The sequence below is a fragment of the Telmatherina bonti genome (assembly GCF_933228915.1).
Source record: "Telmatherina bonti genome assembly, chromosome: 22".
Taxonomy (NCBI): Eukaryota; Metazoa; Chordata; class Actinopteri; order Atheriniformes; family Telmatherinidae; genus Telmatherina; species Telmatherina bonti.
This window is the reverse complement of record NC_136631.1, coordinates 26,654,882-26,670,308: the sequence shown is the minus strand read 5'-3', so window position 1 is coordinate 26,670,308 and position 15,427 is coordinate 26,654,882. Positions and strand designations below refer to the sequence as shown.

The 15,427-nt window shown below is 44.5% G+C and overlaps 1 protein-coding gene across 1 annotated transcript in view; it reads left to right on the top strand.

The window, feature by feature from the left end:
* The window catches only part of LOC306773022 (uncharacterized protein), an 85,307-nt gene that overhangs the window by 33,857 nt on the left and 36,023 nt on the right, over positions 1-15,427 (top strand). Inside the window, exons 5-6 of the mRNA XM_079262714.1 lie at positions 12,922-13,117; positions 13,245-13,492. Coding sequence (XP_079118840.1) covers positions 12,922-13,117; positions 13,245-13,492 — 444 coding nt within the window. The remainder of the gene's footprint in view (positions 1-12,921; positions 13,118-13,244; positions 13,493-15,427) is intronic.

Below are 15,427 nucleotides of genomic sequence, written 5' to 3'. Positions count from 1 at the left end.
TTCAGGTCCGAGTCCATCACTACACTAGATTTCTGATCTGGTTGGTGGTTTTCAGTTCTGGGTCCCTCACAAGAGCACATTTCTGGCCTGTTTGGTGGTTTTCAGGTCTGAGTCCATCACTAGACAACATTTCTGGTCTGGTTTGTGGTTTTCAGGTCTGAGTCCATCACTAAACCATGTTTCTTGTCTGGTTTGAGGTTTTCAAGTCTGACTCCATCACTAGACCAGATTTCTGGCCTGGTTTGTGGTTTTCAGGTCTGAGTCCATCACTACACCAGATTTCTGTCTGGTTGGTGGTTTTCAGATCTGGGTCCCTCACAAGAGCACATTTCTGGCCTGGTTGGTGGTTTTCAGGTCTGAGTCCATCACTAGACCAGATTTCTGGTCTGGTTTGTGGTTTTCAGGTCCGAGTCCATCACTACACCAGATTTCTGATGTGGTTGGTGGTTTTCAGTTCTGGGTCCCTCACAAGAGCACATTTCTGGCCTGGTTGGTGGTTTTCAGGTCTGAGTCCATCACTAGACAACATTTCTGGTCTGGTTTGTGGTTTTCAGGTCTGAGTCCATCATTAGACCAGATTTCTGGTCTGGTTTGTGGTTTTCAGGTCCGAGTCCATCACTACACCAGATTTCTGATGTGGTTGGTGGTTTTCAGATCTGGGTCCCTCACAAGAGCACATTTCTGGCCTGGTTGGTGGTTTTCAGGTCTGAGTCCATCACTAGACCAGATTTCTGGTCTGGTTTGTGGTTTTCAGGTCCGAGTCCATCACTACACCAGATTTCTGATCTGGTTGGTGGTTTTCAGTTCTGGGTCCCTCACAAGAGCACATTTCTGGCCTGGTTGGTGGTTTTCAGGTCTGAGTCCATCACTAGACCAGATTTCTTGTCTGGTTATTGGTTTTCAGGTCCTAGTCCATCACTACACCAGATTTCTGATGTGGTTGGTGGTTTTCAGTTCTGGGTCCCTCACAAGAGCACATTTCTGGCCTGGTTGGTGGTTTTCAGGTCTGAGTCCATCACTAGACAACATTACTGGTCTGGTTTGTGGTTTTCAGGTCTGAGTCCATCATTAGACCAGATTTCTGGTCTGGTTTGTGGTTTTCAGGTCCGAGTCCATCACTACACCAGGTTTCTGATCTGGTTGGTGGTTTTCAGTTCTGGGTCCCTCACAAGAGCACATTTCTGGCCTGGTTGGTGGTTTTCAGGTCTGAGTCCATCACTAGACCAGATTTCTTGTCTGGTTATTGGTTTTCAGGTCCTAGTCCATCACTACACCAGATTTCTGATGTGGTTGGTGGTTTTCAGTTCTGGGTCCCTCACAAGAGCACATTTCTGGCCTGGTTGGTGGTTTTCAGGTCTGAGTCCATCACTAGACAACATTACTGGTCTGGTTTGTGGTTTTCAGGTCTGAGTCCATCATTAGACCAGATTTCTGGTCTGGTTTGTGGTTTTCAGGTCTGGGTCCCTCACAAGAGCACATTTCTGGCCTGGTTGGTGGTTTTCAGGTCTGAGTCCATCACTAGACAACATTTCTGGTCTGGTTTGTGGTTTTCAGGTCTGAGTCCATCACTAGACCAGATTTCTGGTCTGGTTTATGGTTTTCAGGTCTGAGTCCATCACTAGGCCAGGTTTCTTGTCTGGTTTGAGGTTTTCAGGTCTGAGTCCATCACTAGACAACATTTCTGGTCTGGTTTGTGGTTTTCAGGTCTGAGTCCCTCACTGGAACAGGTTTCTGGTCTGGTTGGTGGTTTTCAGGTCTGAGTCCATCACTAAACCATGTTTCTTGTCTGGTTTGAGGTTTTCAAGTCTGACTCCATCACTATGCCCAGATTTCTTGTCTGGTTTGTGGTTTTCAGGACTGAGTCCATCACTACACCAGATTTCTGGCCTGGTTGGTGGTTTTCAGGTCTGAGTCCATCACTAGACTAGATTTCTGGCAGGTTTGAGGTTTTAAGGTCTGAGTCCATCACTACACCAGATTTTTGGTCTGGTTTGTGGTTTTCAGGTCTTAGTCCATCACTAGACCAGATTTCTGGCCTGGTTGGAGGTTTTCAGGTCTGAGTCCATCACTACACCAGATTTCTGATCTGGTTGGTGGTTTTCAGATCTGGGTCCCTCACAAGAGCACATCTCTGGCCTGGTTGGTGGTTTTCAGGTCTGAGTCCATCACTACACCAGATTTCTGGTCTGGTTTGTGGTTTTCAGGTCCGAGTCCATCACTACACCAGATTTCTGATCTGGTTCGTGGTTTTCAGTTCTGGGTCCCTCACAAGAGCACATTTCTGGCCTGGTTGGTGGTTTTCAGGTCTGAGTCCATCACTAGACAACATTTCTGGTCTGGTTTGTGGTTTTCAGGTCTGAGTCCATCATTAGACCAGATTTCTGGTCTGGTTTGTGGTTTTCAGGTCTGAGTCCATCACTACACCAGATTTCTGGTCTGGTTTGTGGTTTTCAGGTCTGAGTCCATCACTAGACCAGATTTCTCGCCTGGTTTGTGGTTTTCAGGTCCGAGTCCATCACTACACCAGATTTCTGATCTGGTTGGTGGTTTTCAGATCTGGGTCCCTCACAAGAGCACATTTCTGGCCTGGTTGGTGGTTTTCAGGTCTGAGTCCATCACTAGACCAGATTTCTGGTCTGGTTTGTGGTTTTCAGGTCCGAGTCCATCACTACACCAGATTTCTGATCTGGTTGGTGGTTTTCAGTTCTGGGTCCCTCACAAGAGCACATTTCTGGCCTGGTTGGTGGTTTTCAGGTCTGAGTCCATCACTAGACCAGATTTCTGGTCTGGTTTGTGGTTTTCAGGTCCGAGTCCATCACTACACCAGATTTCTGATGTGGTTGGTGGTTTTCAGTTCTGGGTCCCTCACAAGAGCACATTTCTGGCCTGGTTGGTGGTTTTCAGGTCTGAGTCCATCACTAGACAACATTTCTGGTCTGGTTTGTGGTTTTCAGGTCTGAGTCCATCACTACACCAGATTTCTGATCTGGTTGGTGGTTTTCAGATCTGGGTCCCTCACAAGAGCACATTTCTGGCCTGGTTGGTGGTTTTCAGGTCTGAGTCCATCACTAGACCAGATTTCTGGTCTGGTTTGTGGTTTTCAGGTCCGAGTCCATCACTACACCAGATTTCTGATGTGGTTGGTGGTTTTCAGTTCTGGGTCCCTCACAAGAGCACATTTCTGGCCTGGTTGGTGGTTTTCAGGTCTGAGTCCATCACTAGACAACATTTCTGGTCTGGTTTGTGGTTTTCAGGTCTGAGTCCTTCATTAGACCAGATTTCTGGTCTGGTTTGTGGTTTTCAGGTCTGAGTCCATCACTACACCAGATTTTTGGTCTGGTTTGTGGTTTTCAGGTCTGAGTCCATCACTAGACCAGATTTCTGGCCTGGTTTGTGGTTTTCAGGTCCGAGTCCATCACTACACCAGATTTCTGATCTGGTTGGTGGTTTTCAGATCTGGGTCCCTCACAAGAGCACATTTCTGGCCTGGTTGGTGGTTTTCAGGTCTGAGTCCATCACTAGACCAGATTTCTGGTCTGGTTTGTGGTTTTCAGGTCCGAGTCCATCACTACACCAGATTTCTGATCTGGTTGGTGGTTTTCAGTTCTGGGTCCCTCACAAGAGCACATTTCTGGCCTGGTTGGTGGTTTTCAGGTCTGAGTCCATCACTAGACCAGATTTCTGGTCTGGTTTGTGGTTTTCAGGTCCGAGTCCATCACTACACCAGATTTCTGATGTGGTTGGTGGTTTTCAGTTCTGGGTCCCTCACAAGAGCACATTTCTGGCCTGGTTGGTGGTTTTCAGGTCTGAGTCCATCACTAGACAACATTTCTGGTCTGGTTTGTGGTTTTCAGGTCTGAGTCCATCATTAGACCAGATTTCTGGTCTGGTTTGTGGTTTTCAGGTCTGAGTCCATCACTACACCAGATTTTTGGTCTGGTTTGTGGTTTTCAGGTCTGAGTCCATCACTAGACCAGATTTCTGGCCTGGTTTGTGGTTTTCAGGTCCGAGTCCATCACTACACCAGATTTCTGATCTGGTTGGTGGTTTTCAGATCTGGGTCCCTCACAAGAGCACATTTCTGGCCTGGTTGGTGGTTTTCAGGTCTGAGTCCATCACTAGACCAGATTTCTGGTCTGGTTTGTGGTTTTCAGGTCCGAGTCCATCACTACACCAGATTTCTGATCTGGTTGGTGGTTTTCAGTTCTGGGTCCCTCACAAGAGCACATTTCTGGCCTGGTTGGTGGTTTTCAGGTCTGAGTCCATCACTAGACAACATTTCTGGTCTGGTTTGTGGTTTTCAGGTCTGAGTCCATCATTAGACCAGATTTCTGGTCTGGTTTGTGGTTTTCAGGTCTGAGTCCATCACTAGACCAGATTTCTGGTCTGGTTTATGGTTTTCAGGTCTGAGTCCATCACTAGGCCAGGTTTCCTGTCTGGTTTGAGGTTTTCAGGTCTGAGTCCATCACTAGACCAGATTTCTTGTCTGGTTTGTGGTTTTCAGGACTGAGTCCATCACTAGACCAGATTTCTGGTCTGGTTTATGGTTTTCAGGACTGAGTCCATCACTAGACCAGATTTCTGGTCTGGTTTGTGGTTTTCAGGTCCGAGTCCATCACTACACCAGATTTCTGATGTGGTTGGTGGTTTTCAGTTCTGGGTCCCTCACAAGAGCACATTTCTGGCCTGGTTGGTGGTTTTCAGGTCTGAGTCCATCACTAGACAACATTTCTGGTCTGGTTTGTGGTTTTCAGGTCTGAGTCCATCATTAGACCAGATTTCTGGTCTGGTTTGTGGTTTTCAGGACTGAGTCCATCACTAGACCAGATTTCTGGTCTGGTTTATGGTTTTCAGGTCTGAGTCCATCACTAGGCCAGGTTTCTTGTCTGGTTTGAGGTTTTCAGGTCTGAGTCCATCACTAGACCAGATTTCTTGTCTGGTTTGTGGTTTTCAGGACTGAGTCCATCACTAGACCAGATTTCTGGTCTGGTTTGTGGTTTTCAGGTCCGAGTCCATCACTACACCAGATTTCTGATCTGGTTGCTGGTTTTCAGTTCTGGGTCCCTCACAAGAGCACATTTCTGGCCTGGTTGGTGGTTTTCAGGTCTGAGTCCATCACTAGACAACATTTCTGGTCTGGTTTGTGGTTTTCAGGTCTGAGTCCATCATTAGACCAGATTTCTGGTCTGGTTTGTGGTTTTCAGGTCTGAGTCCATCACTAGACAACATTTCTGGTCTGGTTTGTGGTTTTCAGGTCTGAGTCCATCATTAGACCAGATTTCTGGTCTGGTTGGTGGTTTTCAGGTCTGAGTCCATCACTAGACCAGATTTCTGGTCTGGTTTATGGTTTTCAGGTCTGAGTCCATCACTAGGCCAGGTTTCTTGTCTGGTTTGAGGTTTTCAGGTCTGAGTCCATCACTAGGCCAGGTTTCTTGTCTGGTTTGAGGTTTTCAGGTCCGAGTCCATCACTAGACCAGATTTCTTGTCTGGTTTGTGGTTTTCAGGACTGAGTCCATCACTAGACTAGATTTCTGGCCAGGTTTGAGGTTTTCAGGTCTTAGTCCATCACTAGACCAGATTTCTGGCCTGGTTTGAGGTTTTCAGGTCCGAGTCCATCATTACACCAGATTTCTGATCTGGTTTGCAGTTTTCAGCTGTGAGTCCATCACTAGACCAGATTTTTGGTCTGGTTTGAGGTTTTCAGGTCTGGGTCCCTCACAAGAGCACATTTCTGGCCTTGTTGGTGGTTTTCAGGTCTGAGTCCATCACTAAACCATGTTTCTTTTCTGGTTTGAGGTTTTCAGGTCTGACTCCATCACTATGCCCAGATTTCTTGTATGGTTTGTGGTTTTCAGGTCTGAGTCCATCACTCGACTATATTTATGGCCAGGTTTGAGGTTTTAAGGTCTGAGTCCATCATTACACCAGATTTTTGGTCTGGTTTGTGGTTTTCAGGTCTGGGTCCCTCACAAGAGCACATTTCTGGCCTGGTGTGTGGTTTTCAGGTCTGAGTCCATCACTAAACCATGTTTCTTGTCTGGTTTGTGGTTTTCAGGTCTGAGTCCATCACTAGACCACATTTCTGGTCTGGTTTGTGGTTTTCAGGTCTGAGTCCATCACTAGACCAGATTTCTGGCCTGGTTTCTGATTTTCAGGTCTGAGTCCCTCACTAGACCAGATTTCTGGCCTGGTTTGAGGTTTTCAGGTCCGAGTCCATCACTACACCAGATTTCTTGTCTGCTTGGAGGTTTTCAGGTATGAGTCCATCACTACACCAGATTTCTTGTCTGGTTTGTGGGTTTTTAGGTCTCAGTCCATCACTAGACCACATTTCTGGCCTGATTCGTGGTTTTCTGGTCTGAGTCCATCACTAGGTTTGGCACATCAAGTCGTTAATCTCCTCAATGCATTCATCAAGATCTTGTTCAGATCTCTGGTCCCCTGGTGACATTGTAACATAAGTCTGCATGTTGTCTGCCTAGCTCTAGTAACATATGTTATTCTGTATGACTTGTGCCAGGGGGAGCATGGAGATATGAAACAGAAAAAGTTACCTGTTGACACAAATAGGTGTCAATAGGTAACTTTACATCTGAGCTTCCTCTTCTTTAAGTATGTTTTGAACCAGGTTAGGACAGTACCAGAGAGACCCAACTAGTTCTTCAGTTGTTGGAGTAATATATAGTGGCCAACTGTATCAGATGCAGCACTGAAGTCCAGTAAAACCCAGACAGACATTTTTCCATCCTCTGTATACAAACATGTGTCATTAGTAACTTTGGTCAGAGCAGTCTCAGTGCTGTGGTGCTGTCTAAAATCTGACTGGAAGACAACATAACTGTTGTTTTGTCTTAAAGAATCATTTAGCTTATGAAAAATGGCTTTTTCAATGATCTCACTCAGAAATGGAGGATTTGAGGATCGGCCTGTAGTTGCTCATTTGTGTTTTGTCTAGATTGTCCCTTTCTAGCAGAGGCGTGATTATAGCTGTTTTCAGCAACTCTGGGTAGATGCCAGAAATTAGCGACAGGTTCGCAATATGTAACAGATCTGGCTCCTTGATGTTTGAGACTTTTCTGTTCGAACCGGTGGGCAGGATGTCCAAACAACGAGGAGTTCAGCTCACACAAGATGTTCTCCAGATCTTTGCTGTTAATGGGATAAAACATCTAATATTCTGGATTTTGTCAGTGAAGAATTTGGCAAACTCATTGCAGGTCTTGGTGGAACAAAGTTCAGGCGCTACCGACACAGGAGGCTGATAAGCCTGTCGACTGCAGCGAATAAGGTCTGAGCATTATGACAGTTTCTGCTGTCAGAAAAATAAGACTTTCTTGCATTCCTCAGTTGTAAATTATGAGTGCAATTTCTCTTGATACATTTCCTAATGAACCTGTAGACTTGTTTTTTTCCATCTACACTCAGCTTTCCGACACTTTTTTCCCTCTTTACCAGTGTGGAATTTCTCCATGGAGACATTTTCCTTCCAGAGACAACCTTCAGCTTAGTGGGAGTAGGGCTGGGCGATTAATCGATTTAATTGATTAATTCAAATTTGCTGTTTATGAAGATTTATTTTTATGAAAATCGGGATTTTTTTGCCCCGCCGTCACCTTTTGGGCTTCGGTACCTTTATAGTGAGGTCAAACTCCCGCTGGTTTCCCACAGAAACACATAAACACAACAACATGGCAGCTAGCAACCAACAAATAAGTTCCCTCTCTGTGTTTACATCACATTTTTTTGCAAAATAAAAACGACATTTGTAAGTTTCGACCAACAACAATTGTGATTTGCGGGTGTTTCCATTAAGTGTTTAGCACATTAGCATCACGTTTCGTAAAATCTCATCTCTTGTGAGATTTTACAAACATTGCGGTTAATGCAACGTGGGCACGTAGCGTTATTTTAAGGTTTTCTACTTGCTGCGAAGAAATTTGCTTTGGATTTTCAAAGTTTTTCTTCCTCATTTTCTTTTCTAAAACTCTGAAATTCGCTGTTGTTTATTCCACACCGCGCCATCTTTACCAGGAATTATCTGGTCATAACCCCCACGTCACGTCTGAGGACACACAAACGCAAAAAAAGCTATTCCATTACACTTTTGCAATATAATTTCATATTGAAATGTCGGAAAAACCACCTTTTGAGATCGTAAAAACTTTTTATAGCAGCGGGTTTTTATGGTGATATTTAGTTATTTGTGCAGTTCTAGGTGTGATGGAAACGCAGGGTTTTCAGTGTGGGAGGGGTCCCATGCCACAGGGGTCTGAAGCCAGATGCAGCTGACAGGCTCGTCTTTCTGCCAAAAATGTGTAAATTAAACAAAATACAGCAAGAATGTAATATTACATGTATGTTAGAAATATAGTTTTAATTAACATTCAGGGATTTTTTTTAAAAATAGTATTTTGTATCAGAGGTCAATTTTCTCAAAACACATAAGTGTAAAGAAACATTCATTTTTAATACCTCAGTGCCAATGTAGGATATTATTTTGGTTATTTAATGTCAAAATACTCTAAAAGGAATCACTATTTTTCTTCCAAGAGGAGGCACTTTTATTTATCATTAGTTGTTTTTATTTTGAAATAAAGTTACACGAGTGAAGTGACATCTCACTCGTGTTTTCAGTTATACACCGTTTTCTGATGACCTCCCCTGAAACATGTTTTTGAACAGAGGTCTTACTCTCACAGAAAACGCAGTAATGGTCAGACAGGCCCACATCACATTCATAAACCTTGGAAATGTCCAAATCCTTTGTAATCAGCAAGTCCAGAGTGTGACCTTTAATGTGAGTCAGCACAAAGTGATCCAGCCTGTTACTCAGGTCTTTAGCTCATGAATGTTCAAATCACCAATTATAATTATACTGTCAAAATCAACACAGATCATTGACAGCACTTCACTGAAATCATCACAAAATGCTGCACAGCATCCAGGTGGCCTATAAATATTTAGAAACGTGATTATAGATGAATCCTTCAGCTGTAGAGCTACATGTTCAAAAGAAGAATAACTTCTGAGAGATAACTGCGTACCCTGACAGGATTCATGGAATAAAACTGCAAACCCCCCCCCCCCCCTCCTCCTGTTCGGTCTGACCTTACTGATGAAACAGAAGTTGGGAGGGGTAGACTCGATAAGAATGGCTGCACTTTACTTTGGTCCAACCAAGTTTCACTTAAAAACATAAAATCGAGGTTGTGTTCAGTAATAAAATCATTAATTAAAAATGTTTTGCCTGCTAACGATTGAACGTTTAATAAAGCTAAGTTAATGGGTTTAGAGTTTGTACTGTGTTTATGGACGTGCTGTGGCTCACAGGGTAAGTTAACTTTAGTTACTTTTAACAGCTACAAAACATTTTGGTATGGGGTAGATCTGAGCCCAGCATCAACCTGCTCCCTCATCTCCTTGGTGGATTTTAGGTGAGGGGAAGTGGGAGAAAGGGAGAATGAGGATGGCGATGACCTGTTGGGAGTTTTGGTGGGGTGAAGATCCAACGTCCTGGTCCTTGGTGCCGTTAAGGGGGTTGGGAACAAATAAAGATCCTTCCTCTTGTCCCTGTCCATGTCTCTCCTTTTCAGTGCCCCCCCACCTGTTCAATTCTGTTCATCTTCTGGGTTTCTGGTCTTCCCTGTTCAGTATGTAGAATGATGTTGGGTAATCAACCACAGCCTTCATAATTCTCTCCTGCGTGTCGCTGATCAAAGCAGAGGACTTTTGTGTTCTTTCCACATATTCACTGAACATCATTTACAGTGGAATCACCAATGATTAAGTTTCAGGCCCAGCTTTTGGCTTTCCCTGTTGCCTTTTCCTTACTGACTGGTTATCAGTCCTTGCCTTGCTGTCCTGGCATGGATGCATCTGTTTTAGATCCCAGTTCCTCTGATCGCGGAGCAGATCTGTTCTGCAGTTTCGCATTTAGGTGTTCCGGAGATTTGTTGTTAATCCTAGTCTTGGCTGTCCAGCTATGTTTCCTTCCATGTTGACGGGTAGAAGAGGTCCCTTGTTTTGAAGGGAGTCGAGGCCAGTCGGTCTCATCATTAGCTACAGCTTGCTGTGCCGACCTCTGATACAGCGTTCTCCCTTTGCCAGAAGACATAATTTACTTTTTTACACCAGGATAGTTCCAGAGGAGTTTTATCACCCAATGATTTACTGTCGTGCACAGAGGCTGCTTTCTTGGTGGTTGGTGGTTTAGCTGTGTGCTAGGTTGCTCATCTCCACTGTTTTGAGTCAGTGGCAGGGTTGTTTCATTTCCACACAGTCCAATTACTTCAACATTGATTTCAAGGCAGCAGACTTTCACCTCCAGTGATGTAATCTTCTTATATAGGTCTTGGTAGTCGTCTCTGGAGATGGAAGGCTTCTTGCTGCTAGTTAACTTAGTGTTAACACCTTTACAAACTATTTAGCTTTAGCTGGGTGCTAAGTGCAGGCTTCATCTGTATGTAGGCCACGCACATGGAGTGCTGATGATAAAAAGTAACTTTTCAAAAAATGTTTTTGTCCCAGTGATTTGTAGGTATTCAACATAAGGTTTTAAGTAACAAAAAATGAAAAAAAAAAGGATCTATAAAAATCTATAAAAACCAAAGCTAAGAGCAAGCAGCAAGTGTGCAGGAAGCAGGAAATAGTTAAGGCCAAGACATTAGAAAGATGTAGAAGGAAGCTAATGATGCTAAAATTGTAGGATGCATCAAAGGTCTCCTGTCTGTTACCGATTCCCTCCGGCTTGCCAGATCCACTGGTCAGTCCTCAGTCCTGGTCCTGCTGGATCAGATCCACTGGTCAATCCTCAGTCCTGGTCCTGCTGGATCAGATCCACTGGTTAATCCTCAGTCCTGGATCTGTCTGCACACTCAAAAATAGAGGTACCAGCTTGTACCTAAAAAGGTACAAATGCTTGTCGCTGGGGGTGTACTCTTTTGAGAGACATTTCTGTACCCTTCAGTTCTGGTCTATTTTTGTACCTTATCAAGTTCAACCTCACCTTTTCAAGTTGTGTTTTTTATGTTTTCCACAGCATTAGGCCTGGTCCATTCCACTTAGCAATATTATCTTATCTTTAATCTAGAAATAATCTTCAAAAACTCAAAATACTGACCAGACACACTTAGTTTGCAGCATCTGACCTTCATTGTCTGGTGTAGTAAATGACTGTTAAGTAGTACTACTGTCATCACTCAACTCTGCTCTAGTTTGTAACATTACAGCCATTAACATTACATTTTTCAATGCTGCAGGTACCCTTATGGTCAAAATGGTATAAAATCTGTACTTTATGTCACTTTGAACCCTTTTTCGTACTCTGAAGGTGTGCTTCTGGTCTCTTAAAGACCAGTATTGTACTTTTGAGAGAATATTTCTTTAAAATGTACCTATAGGTACAGAAATGTCCTTATCTTGTACCTCTATTTTTGAGAGTGTGCTGCTTCTGACCCAGCCAACCATCAGATTCTCCTCTCCACTCTCTGAGCTCGGCATCTCTGGATCTGTCCTCTCGTGGTCCACGTCCTACCTCACAGGAAGATCCTTCAGAGTATCCTGGCGAGGAGACGTGTCCAGATCACATGAAAACACGGGTGCCTCAAGGATTGGTGCTCAGCCCTCTTCTCTTTTCACTATCCACCTCCTCACTCGGTGCAGTTAGAAGCTCTCATGGCTTCTCCTACCACTGCTATGCAGATGACACTCAGCTTTTCCTTTCCTTCCCACTAGACGACACAATGTTTCACTGAGAATATCAGCTTGCCTTGCTGATATCTCTGCATGGATGAAGGATCGCCACCTTCAGCTCAATCTGTCCAAGACAGAGCTCATTGTCTGTCCAGCCAATCCTTCCTTACCTCCGTAGATACGTGTGAAGCTCTACTCTATCACACTTGTTCCTATGCCTGCTGCCTGGAATCTGGGTGTCATGGTGGATGACCAGCTGACCTTTAAGGTCCATGTTGCCTCGGTTGCCCGTACCTGCCGATTTGCTCTCTACAACATCAAGAGAATCAGACGTACCTGACAGAACACACGACTCAGCTTCTGGTTCAGGTTCTGGTCATCTCATGCATCGATTACTGCAGTTCCCTACTGGCAGGTCTGCCTGCATGTTCTATTAAACCTCTGCAGATGATCCAAAATGCCGCAGCGTGTCTGGTTTTCAACCAACCCAAACAAACTCATGTCACTCCGCTGCTAATCGCTCTTCACTGGCTTCTGGTTGCAGAGCATCAAATTTAAAGCTTTGCTTCTGGCTTACAAAACAACAACTCAAACGGCTCCCGTCTACCTTCACTCCGTAATCCAGACCTACACTCCCTCTCCACAGCTACGTTCCACCAGTGAAAGACGCATCGTGTTACCACCAATACGTGGGACTAAATCACCAGCCAGACTCTTTTCCTCTGTTGTTCCACAATGGTGGAATGATCTCCCAAACTCTGTCCGCTCTGCAGAGTCCCTGTCTACTTTTAAGAGCAAGCTGAAGACTCAGCTCTTCAAGGAGAACTTCAACACTTAGTATAGCTGTATTTGTTGGAAAGTTGGAGAACTTAGTCCAGTTCTTTGTAACAAACATTATGGTATTAAGTCTTTGTATTATAACATAGGTGATATTATGGGGTGGGAAGGGAGTGAAAAAAAAAAAAAAAAGCCTGTAGCACTTCATGGAAGGACCTGCATCCAACTGGACAGTCCACCAGGACCTTCCTACGATGTCCTCTACTGTTTGATTTCCTGCTTGTGTTGTTCTCACTCATATGTAAGTTGCTTTGGATGAAAGCGTCTGCTAAATGACTGTAGAATAGAATAGAATAGAATAGAATAGAATAAAAACAGACCAGATTCATGGAAACAGATTGAAGGGAGGTATTTTAGAAAGCTCCACATTGCAGCTCTTCCTTCATCCTTTAGGTTTCCAAAAGATCGTGAACTGCGACAGAGGTGGCTGGCATTGGCTCAGAGGGATGAAGGCTCGCTGCGTTTGAACTCCCATGTCTGTTCCCGACACTTTGATGAATCCTACTTCACGATGACTGAGGAGGATCAACTGATGCTGTCAGCCGAAGCTGTACCTACCATCATACCTGATGCAGTGCAGGGGAAACAGGTGAATCATCATTATTTATTTTAATTTTCTGATAAGTAGAATCTTACATTTGAAAGAGTATTGTACTTTCCTTCATACAGACTGGAGTTAGTTGTTGGTACGAGATCCAGTAATTGTTTCTTTTCAGATGCCTGTACCATCAGATGAGGCCTTCCTTGAGTCAGATACATTGAACAACATCATCTCTGAAGCTGCTGTAGCTGCTTCAAAACCCACAGACCTTTGTGATAATTCTGAAACCTCTACAGAGCTTCAGGAGCATCAATACTGTCTTCCAGCTCCTGATCTAGACCTAAGTGGCTCCGTGATGCTAAGAGATGACCACAGGATTACTACTGCAGAGCAGAACTTCATTATGTATGACCACATTGCCAGGTATGACTGACGGAATCAACCATGGGCCAAAAATAACATCTTTATTTTAATTTCGCTGAAAAACTATTTTAGCCATTTTATCATGTCCACCGTTACAACCGCTTGTTAGCACAAATATGTCTGCCAATTACATGAGGGCCCTTCCTGTCAGTAAGAACAGGAATTCAGTCAAACAGAAGTACAGTTCACATAGACTCACATAGCTGGACAATAGAAGATGGAGAAATGTTACTGGTCTGATGAGTGTCCATTTCAGCTCCACTTTCACATGGTAAGATCAGAATCTACTGGAAACATCGTGACAATATGGATCCATCCTGCCGTCACAATCAATCCTCATGACGATGAGTTCACTGTCCTCCAACAACCTCCGCAGTCACCAGATCTACATCCGACAGAGCAGCTTTGGGATGAGGTGGAACGGGAGATTCTCATGGTGATGAGGTGGAACGGGAGATTCCCATCATGATGAGGTGGAACTGGTTATTCTCATGATGTGGTGGAACGGGAGATTCTCATGGTGATGTGGTGGAACGGGAGATTCTCATGGTGATGTGGTGGAACGGGAGATTCTCATCATGATGAGGTGGAACTGATTATTCTCATGATGTGGTGGAACGGGTGATTCTCATGGTGATGTGGTGGAACGGAAGATTCTCATGGTGATGAGGTGGAACGGGAGATTCTCACCATGATGTGGTGGAACGGGAGATTCTCATGATGATGTTGGGAAACGGGAGATTCTCATGGTGATGAGATGGAACGGGAGATTCTCATCATGATGAGGTGGAACAGGAGATTCTCATGATGATGTGGTGAAATAGGAGATTCTCATGGTGATGAGGTGGAACGGGAGATTCTCATGGTGATGAGGTGGAATGGGAGATTCTCATGGTGATGAGGTGGAACGGGAGATTCTCATGATGAGGTGGAATGGGAGATTCTCATCATGATGAGGTGGAACAGGAGATTCTCATGATGATGTGGTGAAATAGGAGATTCTCATGGTGATGAGGTGGAACGGGAGATTCTCATGGTGATGAGGTGGAATGGGAGATTCTCATGGTGATGAGGTGGAACGGGAGATTCTCATGATGAGGTGGAATGGGAGATTCTCATGATGATGAGGTGGAACGGGAGATTCTCATGGTGATGAGGTGGAACAGGAGATTCTCATGGTGATGAGGTGGAACGGGAGATTCTCATGGTGATGAGGTGGAACAGGAGATTCTCATGGTGATGAGGTGGAAAGGGATATTGTCATCATGATGAGGTGGAATGGGAGATTCTCATGGTGATGAGGTGGAACGGGAGATTCTCATGATGAGGTGGAACGGGAGATTCTCATGGTGATGAGGTGGAAAGGGATATTGTCATCATGAGGTGGAATGGGAGATTCTCATGGTGATGAGGTGGAACGGGAGATTCTCATGAGGATGAGGTGGAATGGGAGATTCTCATGGTGATGAGGTGGAACGGGAGATTCTCATCATGATGAGGTGGAATGGGAGATTCTCATGGTGATGAGGTGGAACGGGAGATTCTCATGATGATGTGGTGAAACGGGAGATTCTCATGGTGATGAGATGGAACGGGAGATTCTCATCATGATGAGGTGGAACTGGTTATTCTCATGGTGTATGGTGGAATTGAAGATTCTCATGATGAGGTGGAACAGGAGATTCTCATCATGATGTGGTGGAACGTTTGATTCTCATGGTGATGTGGTGGAACGGAAGATTCTCATGGTGATGAGGTGGAACAGGAGATTCTCATTATGATGTGGTGAAACGGGAGATTCTCATGGTGATGAGGTGGAACGGGAGATTCTCATGGTGATGAGGTGGAACAGGAGATTCTCATGGTGATGAGGTGGAACGGGAGATTCTCATGGTGATGAGGTGGAACAGGAGATTCTCATGGTGATGAGGTGGA